The sequence below is a fragment of the Panulirus ornatus genome, chromosome 33 (assembly GCF_036320965.1).
Source record: "Panulirus ornatus isolate Po-2019 chromosome 33, ASM3632096v1, whole genome shotgun sequence".
Taxonomy (NCBI): Eukaryota; Metazoa; Arthropoda; class Malacostraca; order Decapoda; family Palinuridae; genus Panulirus; species Panulirus ornatus.
This window is the reverse complement of record NC_092256.1, coordinates 9719954-9737428: the sequence shown is the minus strand read 5'-3', so window position 1 is coordinate 9737428 and position 17475 is coordinate 9719954. Positions and strand designations below refer to the sequence as shown.

At 39.7% G+C, this 17475-nt stretch overlaps 1 protein-coding gene across 1 annotated transcript in view; it reads right to left on the bottom strand.

The window, feature by feature from the left end:
• The window catches only part of LOC139759439 (uncharacterized oxidoreductase YjmC), a 55486-nt gene that overhangs the window by 14749 nt on the left and 23262 nt on the right, over positions 1 to 17475 (bottom strand). Inside the window, exons 4-8 of the mRNA XM_071681549.1 lie at positions 13975 to 14036; positions 13550 to 13603; positions 9307 to 9405; positions 5467 to 5659; positions 734 to 888 (exon numbers count right to left, since the gene is read on the bottom strand). Coding sequence (XP_071537650.1) covers positions 734 to 888; positions 5467 to 5659; positions 9307 to 9405; positions 13550 to 13603; positions 13975 to 14036 — 563 coding nt within the window. The remainder of the gene's footprint in view (positions 1 to 733; positions 889 to 5466; positions 5660 to 9306; positions 9406 to 13549; positions 13604 to 13974; positions 14037 to 17475) is intronic.

Genomic DNA, 17475 nt, shown 5'->3' with positions numbered 1-17475 from the left:
TTAAAGCAGCACAAGTGATGAGAAATGAATTTCACCATGCGAGAGATAAAAACTTTGTCACACTAATGTTTACCGAATCAAAGCAGATAAACCATTTCCTTTTATACAGCAACATGATAAATGGAAAATATTACTCCTAACTCATGGCACATTTCATAATGCTATAAACCCCTCTTATTACACAAAGAATCCTTCTGCCCCATATCAAAAAATTATCAGGATGTGGTGTTTTCTTTACTCAGCAGTACTCACCCAAGAAGTGGTGAGTTCCATACATAAGAAAACTATTCCTACTTATTTACTATTTTTCATGCTATACCAGTAATATGTACATGTGTATATATGTATATGTCTGTGTATGTATATGTATGTATACGTTGAAATGTATAGGTTTGTATATGTGCGCGTGTGGGCGTGTATGTATATACATGGATGGGTTGGGCCATTTTTTTTATGTCTCCTTGCGCTACCTAGCTTACACGGGAGACTGCGACAAACTATAATAAATATATAAAATAAATAACCAATAATTATAAAGTACACATAAATAGAAGTTAATCGTATTTCATTAATGTATGAATCACTTCTTAACCTATCTTTTCTGTTTTAGTTTTCTCTACAATTTCATTCAAACCCCTGTTATTTCAAGTCTCACACACAAAAAAAAATGATATTATTCAGCATTACATATATTATCTATTAAATATATCTTATAAGTCCGACCATCACTTACTGGTTCCATATTACGACAATAATCCATCATGTCACTCATGCGGTCTTCAAAGCCCGGGGCAAAACAGGAAGGGTCGATGGCCACAAAGCACTGCCCTAAATCTGCTGGTCGATCTGTCTGCATCCACTTCCGTACATTTGGACCATATTGTCCACCTGATTGAAACAGTAAAGAAACATCAAAGTAATATTCAAACCCTCATAACAAAGAGGCAGCTTTGTTTCAGAGATTTGTCATCTGCACCAATTTTCAATTACACATAACCTGTGGCCAGCACAACTTTCTAACTACATATAATCCCACATGAAAAACTGACATCAAATACAAAAGCCACTTCAATAACAATGTGTGACAATTCTTTTTTGTTCCTGAGTAATAAGTGTTATTTTCTAATTGTTTGAGTCTAAAAAGTATAGATAACGGCTATCATTCCCTTGAAACTTTGCTTTTGTTATCACGACAGTGATATTTTTAAATCTACCATTTTTCAGAACACTCCATATAGATTCAGTGCTGAGATAAAAAAGCTTGCAGCAACATAAATGGTAACACACATATATATATATATATATATATATATATATATATATATATATATATATATATATATATATATATATATATATATATATATTGTTTTGGGAGCAGCTGAATGAGTGTGTTAGTGGTTTTGATGCACAAGACAGGGTTATAGTGATGGGTGATTTGAATGCAAAGGTGAGTAATGTGGCAGTTGAGGGAATAATTGGTATACATGGGGTGTTCAGTGTTATAAATGGAAATGGGGAAGAGCTTGTAGATTTATGTGCTGAAAAAGGACTGGTGATTGGGAATACCTGGTTTAAAAAGCAAGATATACATAAGTATACGTATGTAAGTAGGAGAGATGGCCAGAGAGCGTTATCAGATTACGTGTTAATTGATAGACGCGCGAAAGAGAGACTTTTGGATGTTAATGTGCTGAGAGGTGCAACTGGAGGGATGTCTGATCATTATCTTGTGGTGGCAAAGGTGAAGGTTCGTAGGAGTTTTCAGAAAAGAAGAGAGAATGTTGGGGTGAAGAGAGTGGTGAGAGTAAGTGAGCTTGGGAAGGAGACTTGTGTGAGGAAGTACCAGGAGAGGCTGAGTACAGAATGGAAAAAGGTGAGAACAAAGGAGGTAAGGGAAGTGGGGGAGGAATGGGATGTATTTAGGGAAGCAGTGATGGCTTGCGCAAAAGATGCCTGTGGCATGAGAAGCGTGGGAGGTGGGTCAATTAGAAAGGGTAGTGAGTGGTGAGATGAAGAAGTAAGATTATTAGTGAAAGAGAAGAGAGAGAGGCATTTAAATGATTTTTGCAGGGAAAAAATGCAATTGAGTGGGAGATGTATAAAAGAGACATGAGGTCAAGAGAAAGGTGCAAGAGGTGAAAAAGAGGGCAAATGAGAGTTGGGGTGAGAGAGTATCATTAAATTTTAGGGAGAATAAAAAGATGTTTTGGAAGGAGGTAAATAAAGTGCGTAAGACAAGGGAGCAAATGGGAACTTCAGTGAAGGGCGCAAATGGGGAGGTGATAACAAGTAGTGGTGATGTGAGAGGAGATGGAGTGAGTATTTCGAAGGTTTCTTGAATGTGTTTGATGATAGAGTGGCAGATATAGGGTGTTTTGGTCGAGGTGGTGTGCAAAGTGAGAGGGTTAGGGAAAATGATTTGGTAAACAGAGAAGAGGTAGTAAAAGCTTTGCAGAAGATGAAAGCCGGCAAGGCAGCAGGTTGGGATGGTATTGCAGTGGAATTTATTAAAAAAGGGGGTGACTGTATTTTTGACTGGTTGGTAAGGTTATTTAATGTATGTATGATTCATGGTGTGGTGCCTGAGGATTGGCGGAATGCTTGCATAGTGCCATTGTACAAAGGCAAAGGGGATAAGAGTGAGTGCTCAAATTACAGGGGTATAAGTTTGTTGAGTATTCCTGGGAAATTATATAGGAGGGTATTGATTGAGAGGGTGAAGGCATGTACAGAGCATCAGATTGGGGAAGAGCAGTGTGGTTTCAGAAGTGGTAGAGGATGTGTGGATCAGGTGTTTGCTTTGAAGAATGTATGTGAGAAATACTTAGAAAAGCAAATGGATTTGTATGTAGCATTTATGGATCTGGAGAAGGCATATGATAGAGTTGATAGAGATGCTCTGTGGAAGGTTTTAAGAATATATGGTGTGGGAGGCAAGTTGTTAGAAGCAGTGAAAAGTTTTTATTGAGGATGTAAGGCATGTGTACATGTAGGTAGAGAGGAAAGTGATTGGTTCTCAGTGAATGCAGGTTTGTGGCAGGGGTGTGTGATGTCTCCACGGTTGTTTAATTTGTTTATGGATGGGGTTGTCAGAGAGGTGAATGCAAGAGTTTTGGAAAGAGGGGCAAGTATGCAGTCTGTTGTGGATGAGAGAGCTTGGGAAGTGAGTCAGTTGTTGTTCGTTGATGATACAGCGCTGGTGGCTGATTCATGTGAGAAACTGCAGAAGCTGGTGACTGAGTTTGGTAAAGGGTGTGAAAGAAGAAAGTTGAAAGTAAATGTGAATAAGGGCAAGGTTATTAGGTACAGTAGGGTTGAGGGTCAAGTCAATTGGGAGGTAAGTTTGAATGGAGAAAAACTGGAGGAAGTAAAGTGTTTTAAATATCTGGGAGTGGATCTGGCAGCGGATGGAATCATGGAAGCGGAAGTGAGTCATAGGGTGGGGGAGGGGGCGAAAATTCTAGGAGCCTTGAAGAATGTTTGGAAGTCGAGAACATTATCTCGGAAAGCAAAAATGGGTATGTTTGAAGGGATAGTGCATAGTGCCATTGTACAAAGGTAAAGGGGATAAGAGTGAGTGCTCAAATTACAGGGGTATAAGTCTGTTGAGTATTCCTGGTAAATTATATGGGAGGGTACTGATTGAGAGGTTGAAGGCATGTGCAGAGCATCAGATTGGGGAAGAGCAGTTTGGTTTCAGAAGTGGTAGAGGATGTGTGGATCAGGTGTTTGCTTTGAAGAATGTATGTGAGAAATACTTAGAAAAGCAAATGGATTTGTATGTAGCATTTATGGATCTGGAGAAGGCATATGATAGAGTTGATAGAGATGCTCTGTGGAAGGTATTAAGAATATATGGTGTGGGAGACAAGTTGTTAGAAGCAGTGAAAAGTTTCTATCAAGAATGTAAGGCATGTGTACATGTAGGAAGAGAGGAAAGTGATTGGTTCTCAGTGAATGTAGGTTTGCGGCAGGGGTGTGTGATGTCTCCTTAGTCGTTTAATTTGTTTATGGATGGGGTTGTTAGGGAGGTGAATGCAAGAGTTTTGGAAAGAGGGGCAAGTATGCAGTCTGTTGTGGATGAGAGAGCTTGGGAAGTGAGTCAGTTGTTGTTCGCTGATGATACAGTGAAGGAATAGGGGGTTCCAACAATGTTGTATGGCTGCGAGGCATGGGCTACGGATAGAGTTGTGCGTAGGAGGGTGGATGTGCTGGAAATGAGTTTCACTTTGTTCCAAGTTTGCTTCATCTTTCACCTTTTCATTATGCTATGTTTCTAACATATTGATTAGGACTATGTTAGTATCCCACATATATGAGAGTTTTCAATTGCTAAGTTGCATATTTACATAAGAAATGACAAGCTAAGAGAGACGTGTGGTTGTAAGAAGAGGATGGTTGAGAGAGCTGAAGAGAGCATGACAAAATGTTTTGGACATCGGGTAGGATGTGTGTGGTGAGGCTGACGAAGAAGGTATACTGGTCAGAAGCATAGAGAACATGGAGAAGGAGGAGACTGGAGATGGATGGTTGAGGTGAGAGATGTTTTGAGCAACTGGGTCCTGAGTGTGCAGTTGCACGAGAAGTATGCATGGGTTGCCATCTGTAGCCAGCCAACAGAGCTTGCAGAATTTGACTTGTGGGAGGAAATTACTCTTTTACATTAAAGGCAACAGCATTCTGCTACGTAAGCATTGACTGATGCCCAAAACACCAAATGGGGGAACTTATGCCCTTCATGACCTATTATATTCAGAAACAATAAAGTTAACCTCAGCTTCAATGATTAACTCCATCAACATCCAGTCTTCTTAATGGGATCTTCACATGGAAGAGGAATTATCCTAAACCAGGGTTGCTATACAGCAATGACCATTCACCAGTACATCTAAGAAAACTGACTGTACAAACTAGGATATCACTCAATTACTCTCTGACTATCTTTTATCAAGACAGTGATCTTACTCACTGTGCTTCATGATTCCATGCCATTCAAGAGAAGCTCACATAAAAGGAAACTATTATTCACGTTCCTTCTGATATCATTGTGGTTAACAAATAGCAGAACAGAACAGAGAAGGGGGCCAGGTGAGGATATTCTCTCAGAGGCCCAGTCCTCTGTTCTTAATGCTACCTCGCTGAGGCGGGAAATGGCGAATAGTATGAAAGAAAGAAAGAAAACAAATAGCTTCACTGATTAGGGAAAAAATAACTAACCTGCAGCACATAACATTTAAACTGTAACAATTAAGCCTAATCTTAAATGCACAATAGCTAAGAATTTTTTTTTGTCCAAAAGCAATATCAGTTTATCTACCACAGCTTGTATGTTAGGCTTGGGAGTCCTTCATATGCAGTATACAATTTCTTACAGAGTAATAAACCACACTGAAGGATTTGCAGCATGCAATATCCTATTCAAGCATAACCAACTAAAAAGAAAAAATAAAATTCCACACTTACCTGACAAGATACCACAGAATACCTCCACCAACATGCCAAGGCCATAGCCCTTATAACCTGAGTGGAGCTCTGACCCTCCAAGGGGCATAAGTGCACCCTCCATTCCATCTTTAGCGTTCGTAGTGGGCTGACCACTTTTGTCTATAGCCCAACCTTCAGGTATAGGGTTTTCCTTTCGTCGCTCCACCTCTATCTATAAGATATCAAATCATTAGAATTTTTTCTACAAATCTAATCATAAACACAATAGCATGTTAAACATTGGATAGTCCCAGTTCCATAACCTACACATATTTGAAAATAATGCCAGACCAACCTAATTTTGCTGCTTACAACTACTGGACATCACTGGATGGATAGGAGTTAATTCAAAGAATGCAAACCATATTTAAATGGACAGAGAAATCAGAAATACTGACATGACACTCTGCAGCCATAATTCATATCATAACATCTTTATTCCATATTTCTGCCTGAAGAGATTACAAACAGTGGAGCAACACCAGGTATCACCTTAAAATATCAATAAAATTCTTTCTTTCAAAAGTAGAGGACACTGATTTTTTTCATACTTGATTACCATTTCCCATGTTAGTAAGGTAGCACCAGAAACAAATGAAGAAAGGTCATATCAGCTCAAATCCATTCTTTCAATGCTCCCTATCCAGGCCACACAGACCATACTGAATGAACTGGAGACCCTTAGATAAAATATGTCAAAACATTATCTGCCTTAGTGATATAGCACAAAATGTATCTATTTGTAATGATTAAGCTTTCTCTCATCATCAGAGCAAAATGGTAAGTGCAGCCACTTTTCCAAACACCCTAATCATTATTCATTTTCACAAATGAGTGCTAAGAAAAAAAGCTTGTAGTTGGTTTGTATCTTCCATGCATTAGGAAACTGTACAAAATACATCACAAAAATACCTAAACCACTTCAGCTTTGTGTCCATTCAGTGTGTCTTTCAGAAAAAAGGTACCTTTTGCCACGAGATCGGCCAGTTAGACAGCATTGTTAGCAGTGCTAAGGTGCCACAATCTGTTTACACTGCGGCTGAGCTAATTAACAGCCCTGTTAATTTCTTATAACTCAAAAACAAGCATATGATGCTGAAGAATCTGCCTTGCATTGGCGTTGTATGCCAAGAAAAACCCTTGCCCAAGATATTGAGGAGTCCCCATCTGAGGGTAAGGATTCCAAAGATAGGGCAACAATTCTTGGCCGCAGCGATGCTGCAGGAACACAAAACCAAGCTGATGGTAATTGGTTAGACTGTTCACCTGAGGGCCTTTAAAGGGGCCAATTTCTGTTTTCTGGCATTTTCTGTGGTTTGGCAATGGCCAGGTCCCAAGGTTGCCGGTTTAAAGAGGTACAACCTGTACTTGGTGCCATGCATACTCCGGGCAGTCTTTAGGATCTTCACCCTCACAGCCTGGGTTAAATCATCATTTTCAAATGCAAAGCGATAAGCATCCTTGGCTAAACCTGTTTAAGAAGCATGTACATCAGAATGTTTCATACTTCATCCGCCTGGCAATGAACTGCTACAATGATACACAAAGTGGATTCTGTATCAGGATATCCCTGGCCATTAAGAAGTGGATTCAGTATCTGGATATTCCTGGCCATTAAGAAGTCTCACAGGACTTCTCTCTGATCAATGTCCAAATATTTTCCCAGGACTGGGACTCTATTATGGAATCTTTTCAATCAAAAGGTCTTGAAATGTACTACTGTAATACAGATGTGTACTATGAAGTTATGTGATGTATCAGTGATATCTGCAAATAGAATCTGATGGATGAAATGAATACACGAGGTGCTCTTAAAATTCAAACTGATGCATTACGCATCAGTCAACACTGGGTAAAATAGATAGACTGTAAAATAACTGAACCATCTCACATGTCTTCTTACAGCAAATGGTCAAACGACGGTTCTTAGAAATTTTTTAGAACAGTCCAGTAATGTCATCCCATGTTATTCAATTTAAGAAAAAGCTAAAGGTTGTTGAAACATAGGATCTTCTTGCTGATGCTATTCTATCTATCTCTATCTCTGACACCTGCTCCCTTCTAGAAGTCCCTCAAGAGGGTGGCCACGGCAATGGAGTCTCCATAATTAGCGAACTCCAGTGCCGTTTCTTAACCTTTATTGCCTCACACTTAACAGACAACTAGCAGAGGACAAGTGCAATATTTGCAGGGATCCTATCAAATGTTCTTACTGACTTTTTCTATGTAATGCTCCTGCCTAATATTCCTACCAACTAGTTCTACCTAATGTTTCCAACTAATGCTCCTACCATTTTGCCAAAAGGCAGGGCAAGCACAGAGCATTCACCACATGAAAAACTAGTTATGAAGAATGTGTTGTGTGAGTTAAGTATTGCTAAGTGTTATGTGTGAGAGAGATTGTATGCTTGTGGACAGAATGCTAATTGTCCACATGTGGGTTAAGCAGAAAGAAAAGACAGCTACTTGATGTAAAGATCCTAAATTTCAATTTACCTGATTTTTGGCAAACTATATTGCTTTTAACGGATGTTGAAGTTGCAAATACAAGTGCAAATGCTGGACTATGGAGAAAGTTGAATGATAAACTGGATCATCTGTTCAATACAGAAGGGGCATGTGCAACAGATGTGATTTAGCATTTCACAACCTCTTCAAAGCTGTTCCTGATACAAAATGATAATGTTCACAGGAGGAGATTGATATATTTCATAATGTTTTCAGTTCACAATAGATCTGTGAAGAGGGAATGCATCTTGGCATCACTTTCAAGCAGACTGACAATATATAAGTTGTTTGTATTCCTCAGTATTTTCAAGCCATGCATTTGTATTGCTTATGTAGCCTTCCAGCTTCTGTTGCTCCTAGGCAAAATCTCCTGAACACTGAGGGCATTTACAGAATACATATCAGATACACTAAGAGCATTATGGCAATGGTAGACAAGACAAGCCTTATCTGTGAGGTTGAGACACAGCTTGAAGCAGGACCTGGCACACATAAAGATGATGACCAGTTCAAAGAAGAAACTTGCACAAATACAAAGCAGCACAAGAGCAGAGTGACAAATCAATTTGTGACAACCTCAGACCAATCATACAGAGCTGTTCACAAGAAACAACTTCAACAAAAATCCTGGGAAACCAATGGACCAAGGAATACTTGCATCCCTGACAGAAATATCAGCAGCCTACAACTTTCCATCTATTGATGATATAGCTGAAAGGGCCTACCTTCTCCTTCAAATAATGTAGCATGATTATCATCCAGTGCAACTGACTGAAGATTGTATCTTCTTCAAAGGTTTCTAAGCTAAAAAGTTCAAATGGTGAGATGCAATCTGGTCCATGAGTTTTGTAAAGGTGTGTGTGAGCATGTCTCAATATGTATACTGATCTTTTACTTTTTTCTTTCTTGTTCTTTTCTTCTTTCAAACTATTCGCCATTTCCCACGTTAGCAAGGTAGCGTTAAGAACAGAGGACTGGGCCTCTGAGGGAATATCCTCACCTGGCCCCCTTCTCTGTTCCTTCTTTTGGAAAATTAAAAAAAAAACAAGAGGGGAGGATTTCCAGCCCCCCACTCCCTCCCCTTTTAGTCGCCTTCTACAACATGCAGGGAATACGTGGGAAGTATTCTTTCTCCCCATCCCCATTATTTTTTTCTATATATATGAATATTCCACAAGGTGTTGTGGCTATGGTATAAAAAGATAATGAAATAAAAACCCTGGCTTTAAATGCAAGAAACATAAAAGAAAAAAAATTACGACAAAAAAAATTTCACAGTTAAAATGTCGCAAAATTAGTAAGCTGTCTTACCTTACCAACAGCAACCACACAGGTTGCCATGTCCAGCACAAACTGGTCTCCATTTCTTGCTGGAGCTGATAAAGAGATAGGATTGGTTCCTACAGCAGCCTGCAAAGAAAAGAGATAAGCCTTAAATTAAAAATATTATCCTAAGCTTAAGATTATTAGTATAAAAATCTTTGGTACTTCACTGACAGAACAGCTACATTCTAACAACAAAAACCCTAACATTCACAGCATTAACCTCCTTCTCATGTTTTTCTTACAAGGCCATCCAAAAAGATTCTCAAAGGAGAACCACAGTGAACTTAATTGATACACTCCAACCCACAGCACCAAAGCTCGCATTTCATTGCCAACTAAATATCAGAACTGTCCATTTCACACAATAAACAGTCACAATAAAATAAGGCTCCTGACTTGTATAAAGAAAACTCAAAATTGTATTCATCATTCAAATTTCAACACGTTTGGCACTGGATCACAATGCAACCTGGTCTAGCACTGGACCATTATCAAAGGTTACAGAGTGAAAATGTAAAAAGACTGAAACAGGGCACATGGAACATCTGGGTAAACCATGGAAAGGTCTGTGGGGTTTGGATGTGGATAGGGAGCTGTGGTTTTGGTGCATTACACATGACAGCTAGAGACTGAGTGTGAACAAATGTGGCCTTTTTTGTCTGTTTTCCTGGTGCTACCACGCTGATGCAGGGGGAAGCGATGCTATTTCCTGTGGGGCAAGGAAGTGCCAGAAATGGATGAAGGCAAGCAAGTATGAAACAGCATTGCTACCCCCAGTTTCAGCGAGGTAGCACCAGGAAAACAGACAATAAAGGCCACATTCATTCACACTCAGTCTCTAGCTGTCATGTGTAATGCACATAAACCACAGCTCCCTAGCCACATCCAGGCCCTACAGACCTTTCCATGGTTTACTCCAGATACTTTACATGTCCTGGTTCAGTCCAATGATAGCACGTCAACCCTGGTATACCACATCGTTCCAATTCACTCTATTCCTTGTACGCCTCTCACCCTCCTGTATGTTCAGGCCCCGATCACTCAAATTCCTTTTCATTCCATCCTTCCACCTCCAGTTAGGTCTCCCACTTCTCCTTGTTCCCTTCACCTCTGACTCATCTCACTTACCCTTTCATTACTTACTTGATCAAACCACCTCACATCATATATTGTACACAAACATTTCATTTCCAACACATCCACTTTCCTCTGTACAACCTTATCTCTAGCCCATGCCTTGGGACCATATAGTATTGTTGGAGCTACTATTCCTTCAAGCACGCCCATTTTTGATCTCCGAGATAATGTTCTCTCCTTCCGCATATTTTTCATCACTCCCAAAACCTTCATCCCCTACCCCACCCTGCGACTCACTTCTACTTCAATGGTTCCATTCACTGCTAAATCCACTCCCAGATATCTAAAACACTTCACTTCCTTCAATTTTTCTCCATTCAAACTTACATCCCAATTAACTTATCCCTCAACACTACTGAACCAAATAACCTTGCTCTTATCTAAATTTACTCTCGACTTTCTCCTTACACACACTTTTCCAAAATCAGTCACCAACTTCTGCAGTTTCTCATTCAAATCAGCCACCAGAGCTGTATCACCAGCAAACAACAACTGACTCACTTCCGAGGCCCTCTCATTCCCAACAGAATGCATGCTCGCCCCTCTCTTGAAAACTTGTGCATTTACCTCCCCAACCACCCTATCCATAGACAAATTAAACAACAATGGGGACATCACACACCCCCGTCACAGACCAACATTCACTGGGAACCAATCACTTTCCTCTTTTCCTACTCATAAACATGCCTTACATCCTCGATGGAAACTTTTCACTGCTTCTAGCAACTTACCTCCCACACCATATACTCTTAAAAACCTTCCACACAGCATCTCTATCAAACCCATCATATGCCTTCTCTGCACAAATCCATCTGTTTTCCTAAGTATTTCTCACACATATTCTTCAAAGCAAACACCTGATCCACACATGCTCTACCACTTATGAAACCACAATGCTCCTCTCGAATCTGATGCCCTGCACATGCTTTTATCCTCTCATGAATATATTCACACTTGCTTGCCAATCCTCAGGCACTTCACCATGTCCATACATACAGTGAATATCCTTATTAACCAATCAACAACACAGTCACCCCCTTCTAAATCAATTCTGCAGCAATACCATCCAAAACCGCTCCTTTCACTATCTCTTCTCTCTTAACCAAACCATTCTCCTTAACCTTCTCACTTCACACACCACCCGGACCAAAACACCCTACATCTGAAACTCTATCATCACATATTCAACAAACTGGGGGAATGGGATATTCAGGAAGGTGAATGAAAATGATAAGAAGTTTATGGAGTTGTGTGCTGAAAAAGGACTGGTGATTGGGAATACATGGACTAAGTAAAGAAGGACAAACTTGAGTGTACAAAGGTGAGCTGGAAAGATGGTACATGGGCATTACTGAATTATATACTTATTGATAATCTTGCTTAAGAAAGACTCTGGGACATAAATATGCTGACATGGGCAGCTAGTGGGATGTCTGATCATTACCAGATGGAGGTGCGAGGGTAAACTTTTACAGGTTACAGAAAAGACAAAATGACATGGATGAGAAGATGGTAAGTGAAGTAAGTGAGCTTGGAAATTTGTCTTGTATGAAGTAATACAATGAGTGACTTGAGGGTAGAATGATGATAATAAAAGATGTTTGGGGAATGGGTGAGGAATGGGAGGTATTTTGAGAAGTAATGCTAGCATTAGTGAGAGTTGCGTGTAGCACATGAAAGATGGAAGGGGAAAAGGAGAGAAAGGATAGTAAGTGGTGAGATAATGAAGTAAAGCTGATAGTCAACCAGAAAAGATATCAAAAGATGCACAAGAGAAAGTGGCAAGAGGTCATGAGGTGGGTGCAGAGGCTTAAAAAGAGGGTAAATGAGAGTTGGGGTTAGCAAGTACCTGGAGAAAAAGATATTTTGGATGAAGGTTCATAGTGAGAAAAACAAAGAGATCAAAAGATGTACATGAGAAAGTGGCATGAGGTCATGAGGAGGGTGCAGAGGCTGAAAAAGAAGGTAAATGAGAGTTGGGGTGAGCAAGTACCAGGAGAAAAAGATATTTTGCATGAAGGTTCATAGTGAGAAAAACAAAAGAACACATGGGAAAATTGGTAAAGGAGGAAAACTGGGAAGTGGCAACAGACTGAGACAGGGAAAAGAGGACATGAAGCGAGGACTCTGAAGGTTTGTCGAATGTGTTTGATGATAAGATGGAGATGTACAGTGCTTAGGTAAGGGATGTATGCAAAGGAGTAATGACAAATGGTTTGGTGAAGAGGGGATAGGTGGCAAGAGCCTTGTGTAAGATGAAAAGTGGCAAGGCAGCTGGAAAGGATGACAGTGCAATTGAATTCTTAATTTCTCTGATTTCAGTATAAGAATGGTTCATGGCAAGTGCATGAAGGTTGACAATGCAAGTGCCCCTGTGTAAAGCAAAGGAGAACAAAGGTGAGAGGTATAAGCTTGTTGAGTGAACTTGATAATTTATGTGGAAAGGTGATAGCTGAGGGTGGTGGCATGCACCAGACAGGGAAGGAACATTATGGTTTTATGAACAATATGGTTTTATGAGTAGTAGAGGATGTGTGGATCAGGTGTTTACTTTGAATAACATGTGTGAAATACTTACATAAACTGGAGGAAGAGTATGTGGCACTTATGGATCTGGAGAAAGCACATGAAAAGGATGCTAGAGAAGCTATGTGGAAGGTGTTACAAATGTATAGTATCAGATGAGAGCTATTAGAAGAAGAGGGGTTTAACAAGAGATTAAAGTATGAGTGTGAGTAGGTAGAGAAGCTGAGATGAGTCATAAGTTGGGTCCTTAAGACCATCATTCTTAAATTTTAGCCTCAAATATCAAAATACTTAATATCCAATCTTTCACTATAAAAACTGGTATTACACTGAAATCTTTCATCACTTTCAAAAACTGTCACCTGAATTTTATTATCACTCACTCTCAACATCCTCCTTCACCTAAATATATCAATAAAGTAAACTAGTTCTATCCAGCTCTTATTCTGATTTAGCTAAGAACACAGCAACATCTGCATATATAAAAGAAAAAAAAATGATGCAAGTGATCTGCATAGTCATTTTGTCATGCAAACCACAACAATTTTATATTTCTACAGCTTACCTTTTTGGCACGGGTTGGAGCAACAAGGGGTGAAGTGTTCGTAAAACTCATGCCCTGAAACAGCACATATGAGTGTAAATATATATATTTCTTTCTTCATACTATTCGCCATTTCCCGCCTATATGTAAATATATGTATATAACGACGACAATGCAGGTCTCCATCATGTTATTTTTGATCTCAAAGTCTAGTTTCTTCATGAAAAGAAAAATGATGTAATCATTCTTTCCTCAAATATAGTTCATATTCAAACCCTTAAGGAAATTCATTTCATATCAAAAATAATGAACAGAGTATAGTCAGATGCACTGAAACTAATATGAACTAAATTTACTAAATAATTCAAGCATATGTTCCTGTTGAAAGCATTGTAAAATCAACAACCAGAAGCATTGGGACAAAACTAAAAAGTCTTCACTCTTACCAGGAGTCCTGCTTCAGTGGCTCTCATAGCATACCATCCAGCAATGCCATAGTGGTTACTACCTGTAAAACAGATCTGGATTAGCAATAATTAAATTGTTTGACAGTAGTTCAACTCAAAACTTTAACACAGAAGACATGGATATATGAAGAATAGTACAAATTCTTTCTCTTGGATAAGTATCTGAACAAAACAAATAAACAAATATGACAATATACCACAAACAATTTAAATGCCTATCCACATGTCTACAGATTTGGTTGCTCCTGTGAAGCTTTCTCTAAGCCTCCCATCTCCTTAACAAACTCAAATTGTATCCTTTTAATTCTTACATCACTTCCTTTAAAGTATCTAACCAAGTATATCACTTCCTTTCAAATAACAAACCAAGTAATTTCCTCAGTTCTACCCACATGTACCTAACTATATGTAATACATATTCATCCACTAACCACAAACACAACTCATACAAAATCTCCAGCAGTCTAACATGCAAGTATGTTATTGTTTGCTTATGAAAAGTTGCTGGGAGCAGAATTGAGGAAGAAACTGCAGAAATATGTTTCCAAGTTTGGGAGTGTAAAAAAGGAGGGAATTGAGAGTAAATGTGAAAAAGCAAAGTTATCAGACTGAACAGAGGAGTGAGGAAGGTTAGCTGAGGTGTGAATTCGAATGGAGATAACTTGGAACAAGTGAAGTGTTTTAGATACCTGGGAGAGGACAAGGCAAAGAATGCAGACATGGAAGTTAAAGCAAGTCATTGGGTTAGACAAGATCCTTGGAGAATTGAGAAATGTATGGAAAGAGAAAGCATTACCTAAAAGGGTGAAAATGGGCACATCTGAATGCACAGTAGTCCATATGGTGATGTACGAATGCATGGCATGAGCTACTGATGAGAAGTTACAGAAAAGAGTGGATGAGTTAGAAATGAAATGTCTGAGGACAGTATGTAGTGTAAGGAGGGTTGGTTTAGAAATGAAAAAGTGAGTGAGGTATGGTAATAAGAGAGACCTGAGGAGGGTGTGCTGAGTTTCAAAATATGGAGAATACGAAAGAGCAAAGGTTGACAAATATGATGTAACTGTCAGAAATGGAGGAGACAAGGAGAAGGAGACTAAATTGGATATGAATGGATGGATTAAAAAAGATATTGAGTGCTTTGGACCTAAACATACATGAACATGCACAAGATAAGAGTGAGCTGAGGCAATGTGGTAAACAGGGGATGAAGTGCAGTCACTGAAATGAACCAAGGTATGGGAAGTGGCTGGAGGGGCCTGGTTAAATAAAGGAAGTTGTGGTTTCAGAGCATTACACATGGCTACAGAGTGGATATGAGTGAACAAGGCCTTTATTCATCTGTTCTTGTGGTAAATTGTTAACGTGGAAAACTGGGAACAAGTATGACAGAAAAGGATTTCTCTATGAATGCATAAATTATTAATTTAATTCATTATATTTGGTCACTGTTTCCCAATCAGGGAGGGAGTGCCTGGAAACAGACAAAGAATGGCTCACCCACTCATATACACACATATATACATAAATGCCCATACACACACACATACATATCAACATTTTCAAAAAAGAAGAGAGAATGCTGGGTGAAGAGAGTTGTGAGAGTAAAGCTTGGGAAGGACAATTGTGTGAAGAAGTACCAGGAGAGACTAAGTGCACAATGGAAAAAGAAGAGAGCACATGACGTAAGGGGAGTGGGGGAGGAACAGGATGTATTTAGGGAAGCAGTGATGGCTTGCACAAAAGATGCTTGTGGCATGAGAAGCGTGGGAGGTGGGCAGATTAGAAAGGGTAGTGAGTGGTGGGATGAAGTAAGATTGCTATTGAAAGAGAAGAGAGAGGCATTTGGACGAGTTTTGCAGGGAAATAGGGCAAATGACTGGGAGATGTATAAAAGAAAGAGGCAGGAGGTCAAGAGAAAGGTGCAGGAGGTGAAAAAAAGGGCAAAAGAGAGTTGGGGTAAGAGAGTATCATTAAATTTTAGGAAGAATAAAAAGATGGATTGGAAGAAGGAAAAAAAAATGTGAGTAAGACAAGAGAACAAATGGGAACATCGGTGAAGGGAGCTAACGGGGAGGTAATAACGAGTAGTGATGATGTGAGGAGATGGAGTGAGTATTTTGAAGGTTTGTTGAATGTGTTAGATGATAGGAGTGGTAGATATAGGGTGATTTAGTCGAGGTGGTGTGCGAAGTGAGAGGGTCAGGGAGAATGATTTGGTAAACAGAGAAGAGGTAGTGAAAGTTTTGCGGAAGATGAAAGCAAGCAAGGCAGTGGGTTTGGATGGTATTGCAGTGAAATTTATTAAAAAAGGGGGTGACGGTGTTGTTGACTGGTTGGTGAGGATATTCAATGTATGTATGGCTAATGGTGAAGTGCCTGAGAATTGGCGGAATGCATGCATTGTGCCATTGCACAAAGGTAAAGGGGATAAAGGTGAGTGTTGAGATTACAGAGGTACAAATTTGTTGAGTATTCCTGGGAAAGTGTTGATTGACAGGGTGAAGGCATGTACAGAGCATCAGACTGGGGAAGAGAAGTGTGGTTTCAAAAGTGGTAGAGGATGTGCGGATCAGGTGTTTGCATTGAAGAGTGTGTGTGAGAAATACTTAGAAAAACAGATAGATTTGTATGTAGTATTTATTGTTGTTCGCTGATGATACAGCGCTGGTGGCTGATTCATGTGAGAAACTGCAGAAGCTGGTGACTGAGTTTGGTAAAGTGTGTGGAAGAAGAAAGTTAAGAGTAAATGTGAATAAGAGCAAGGTTATTAGGTACAGTAGGGTTGAGGGTCAAGTCAATTGGGAGGTGAGTTTGAATGGAGAAAAACTGGAGGAAGTGAAGTGTTTTAGATATCTGGGAGTGGATCTGGCAGCGGATGGAACCATGGAAGCGGAAGTGGATCTAAAATTCTGGGAGCCTTGAAGAATGTGTGGAAGTCGAGAACATTATCTCGAAAAGCAAAAATGGGTATGTTTGAAGGAATAGTGGTTCCAACAATGTTGTATGGTTGCGAGACGTGGGCTATGGATAGAGTTGTGTGCAGGAGGATGGATGTGCTGGAAATGAGATGTTTGAGGACAATAAGTGGTGTGAGGTGGTTTGATCGAGTAAGTAACGTAAGGGTAAGAGAGATGTGTGGAAATAAAAAGAGCGTGGTTGAGAGAGCAGAAGAGGGTGTTTTGAAATGGTTCGGGCACATGGAGAGAATGAGTGAGGAAAGATTGACCAAGAGGATATATGTGTCAGAGGTGGAGGGAACGAGGAGAAGAGGGAGACCAAATTGGAGGTGGAAAGATGGAGTAAAAAAGATTTTGTGTGATCGGGGCCTGAACATGCAGGAGGGTGAAAGGAGGGCAAGGAATAGAGTGAATTGGAGCGATGTGGTATACCGGGGTTGACGTGCTGTCAGTGGATTGAATCAAGGCATGTGAAGCGTCTGGGGTAAACCATGGAAAGCTGTGTAGGTATGTATATTTG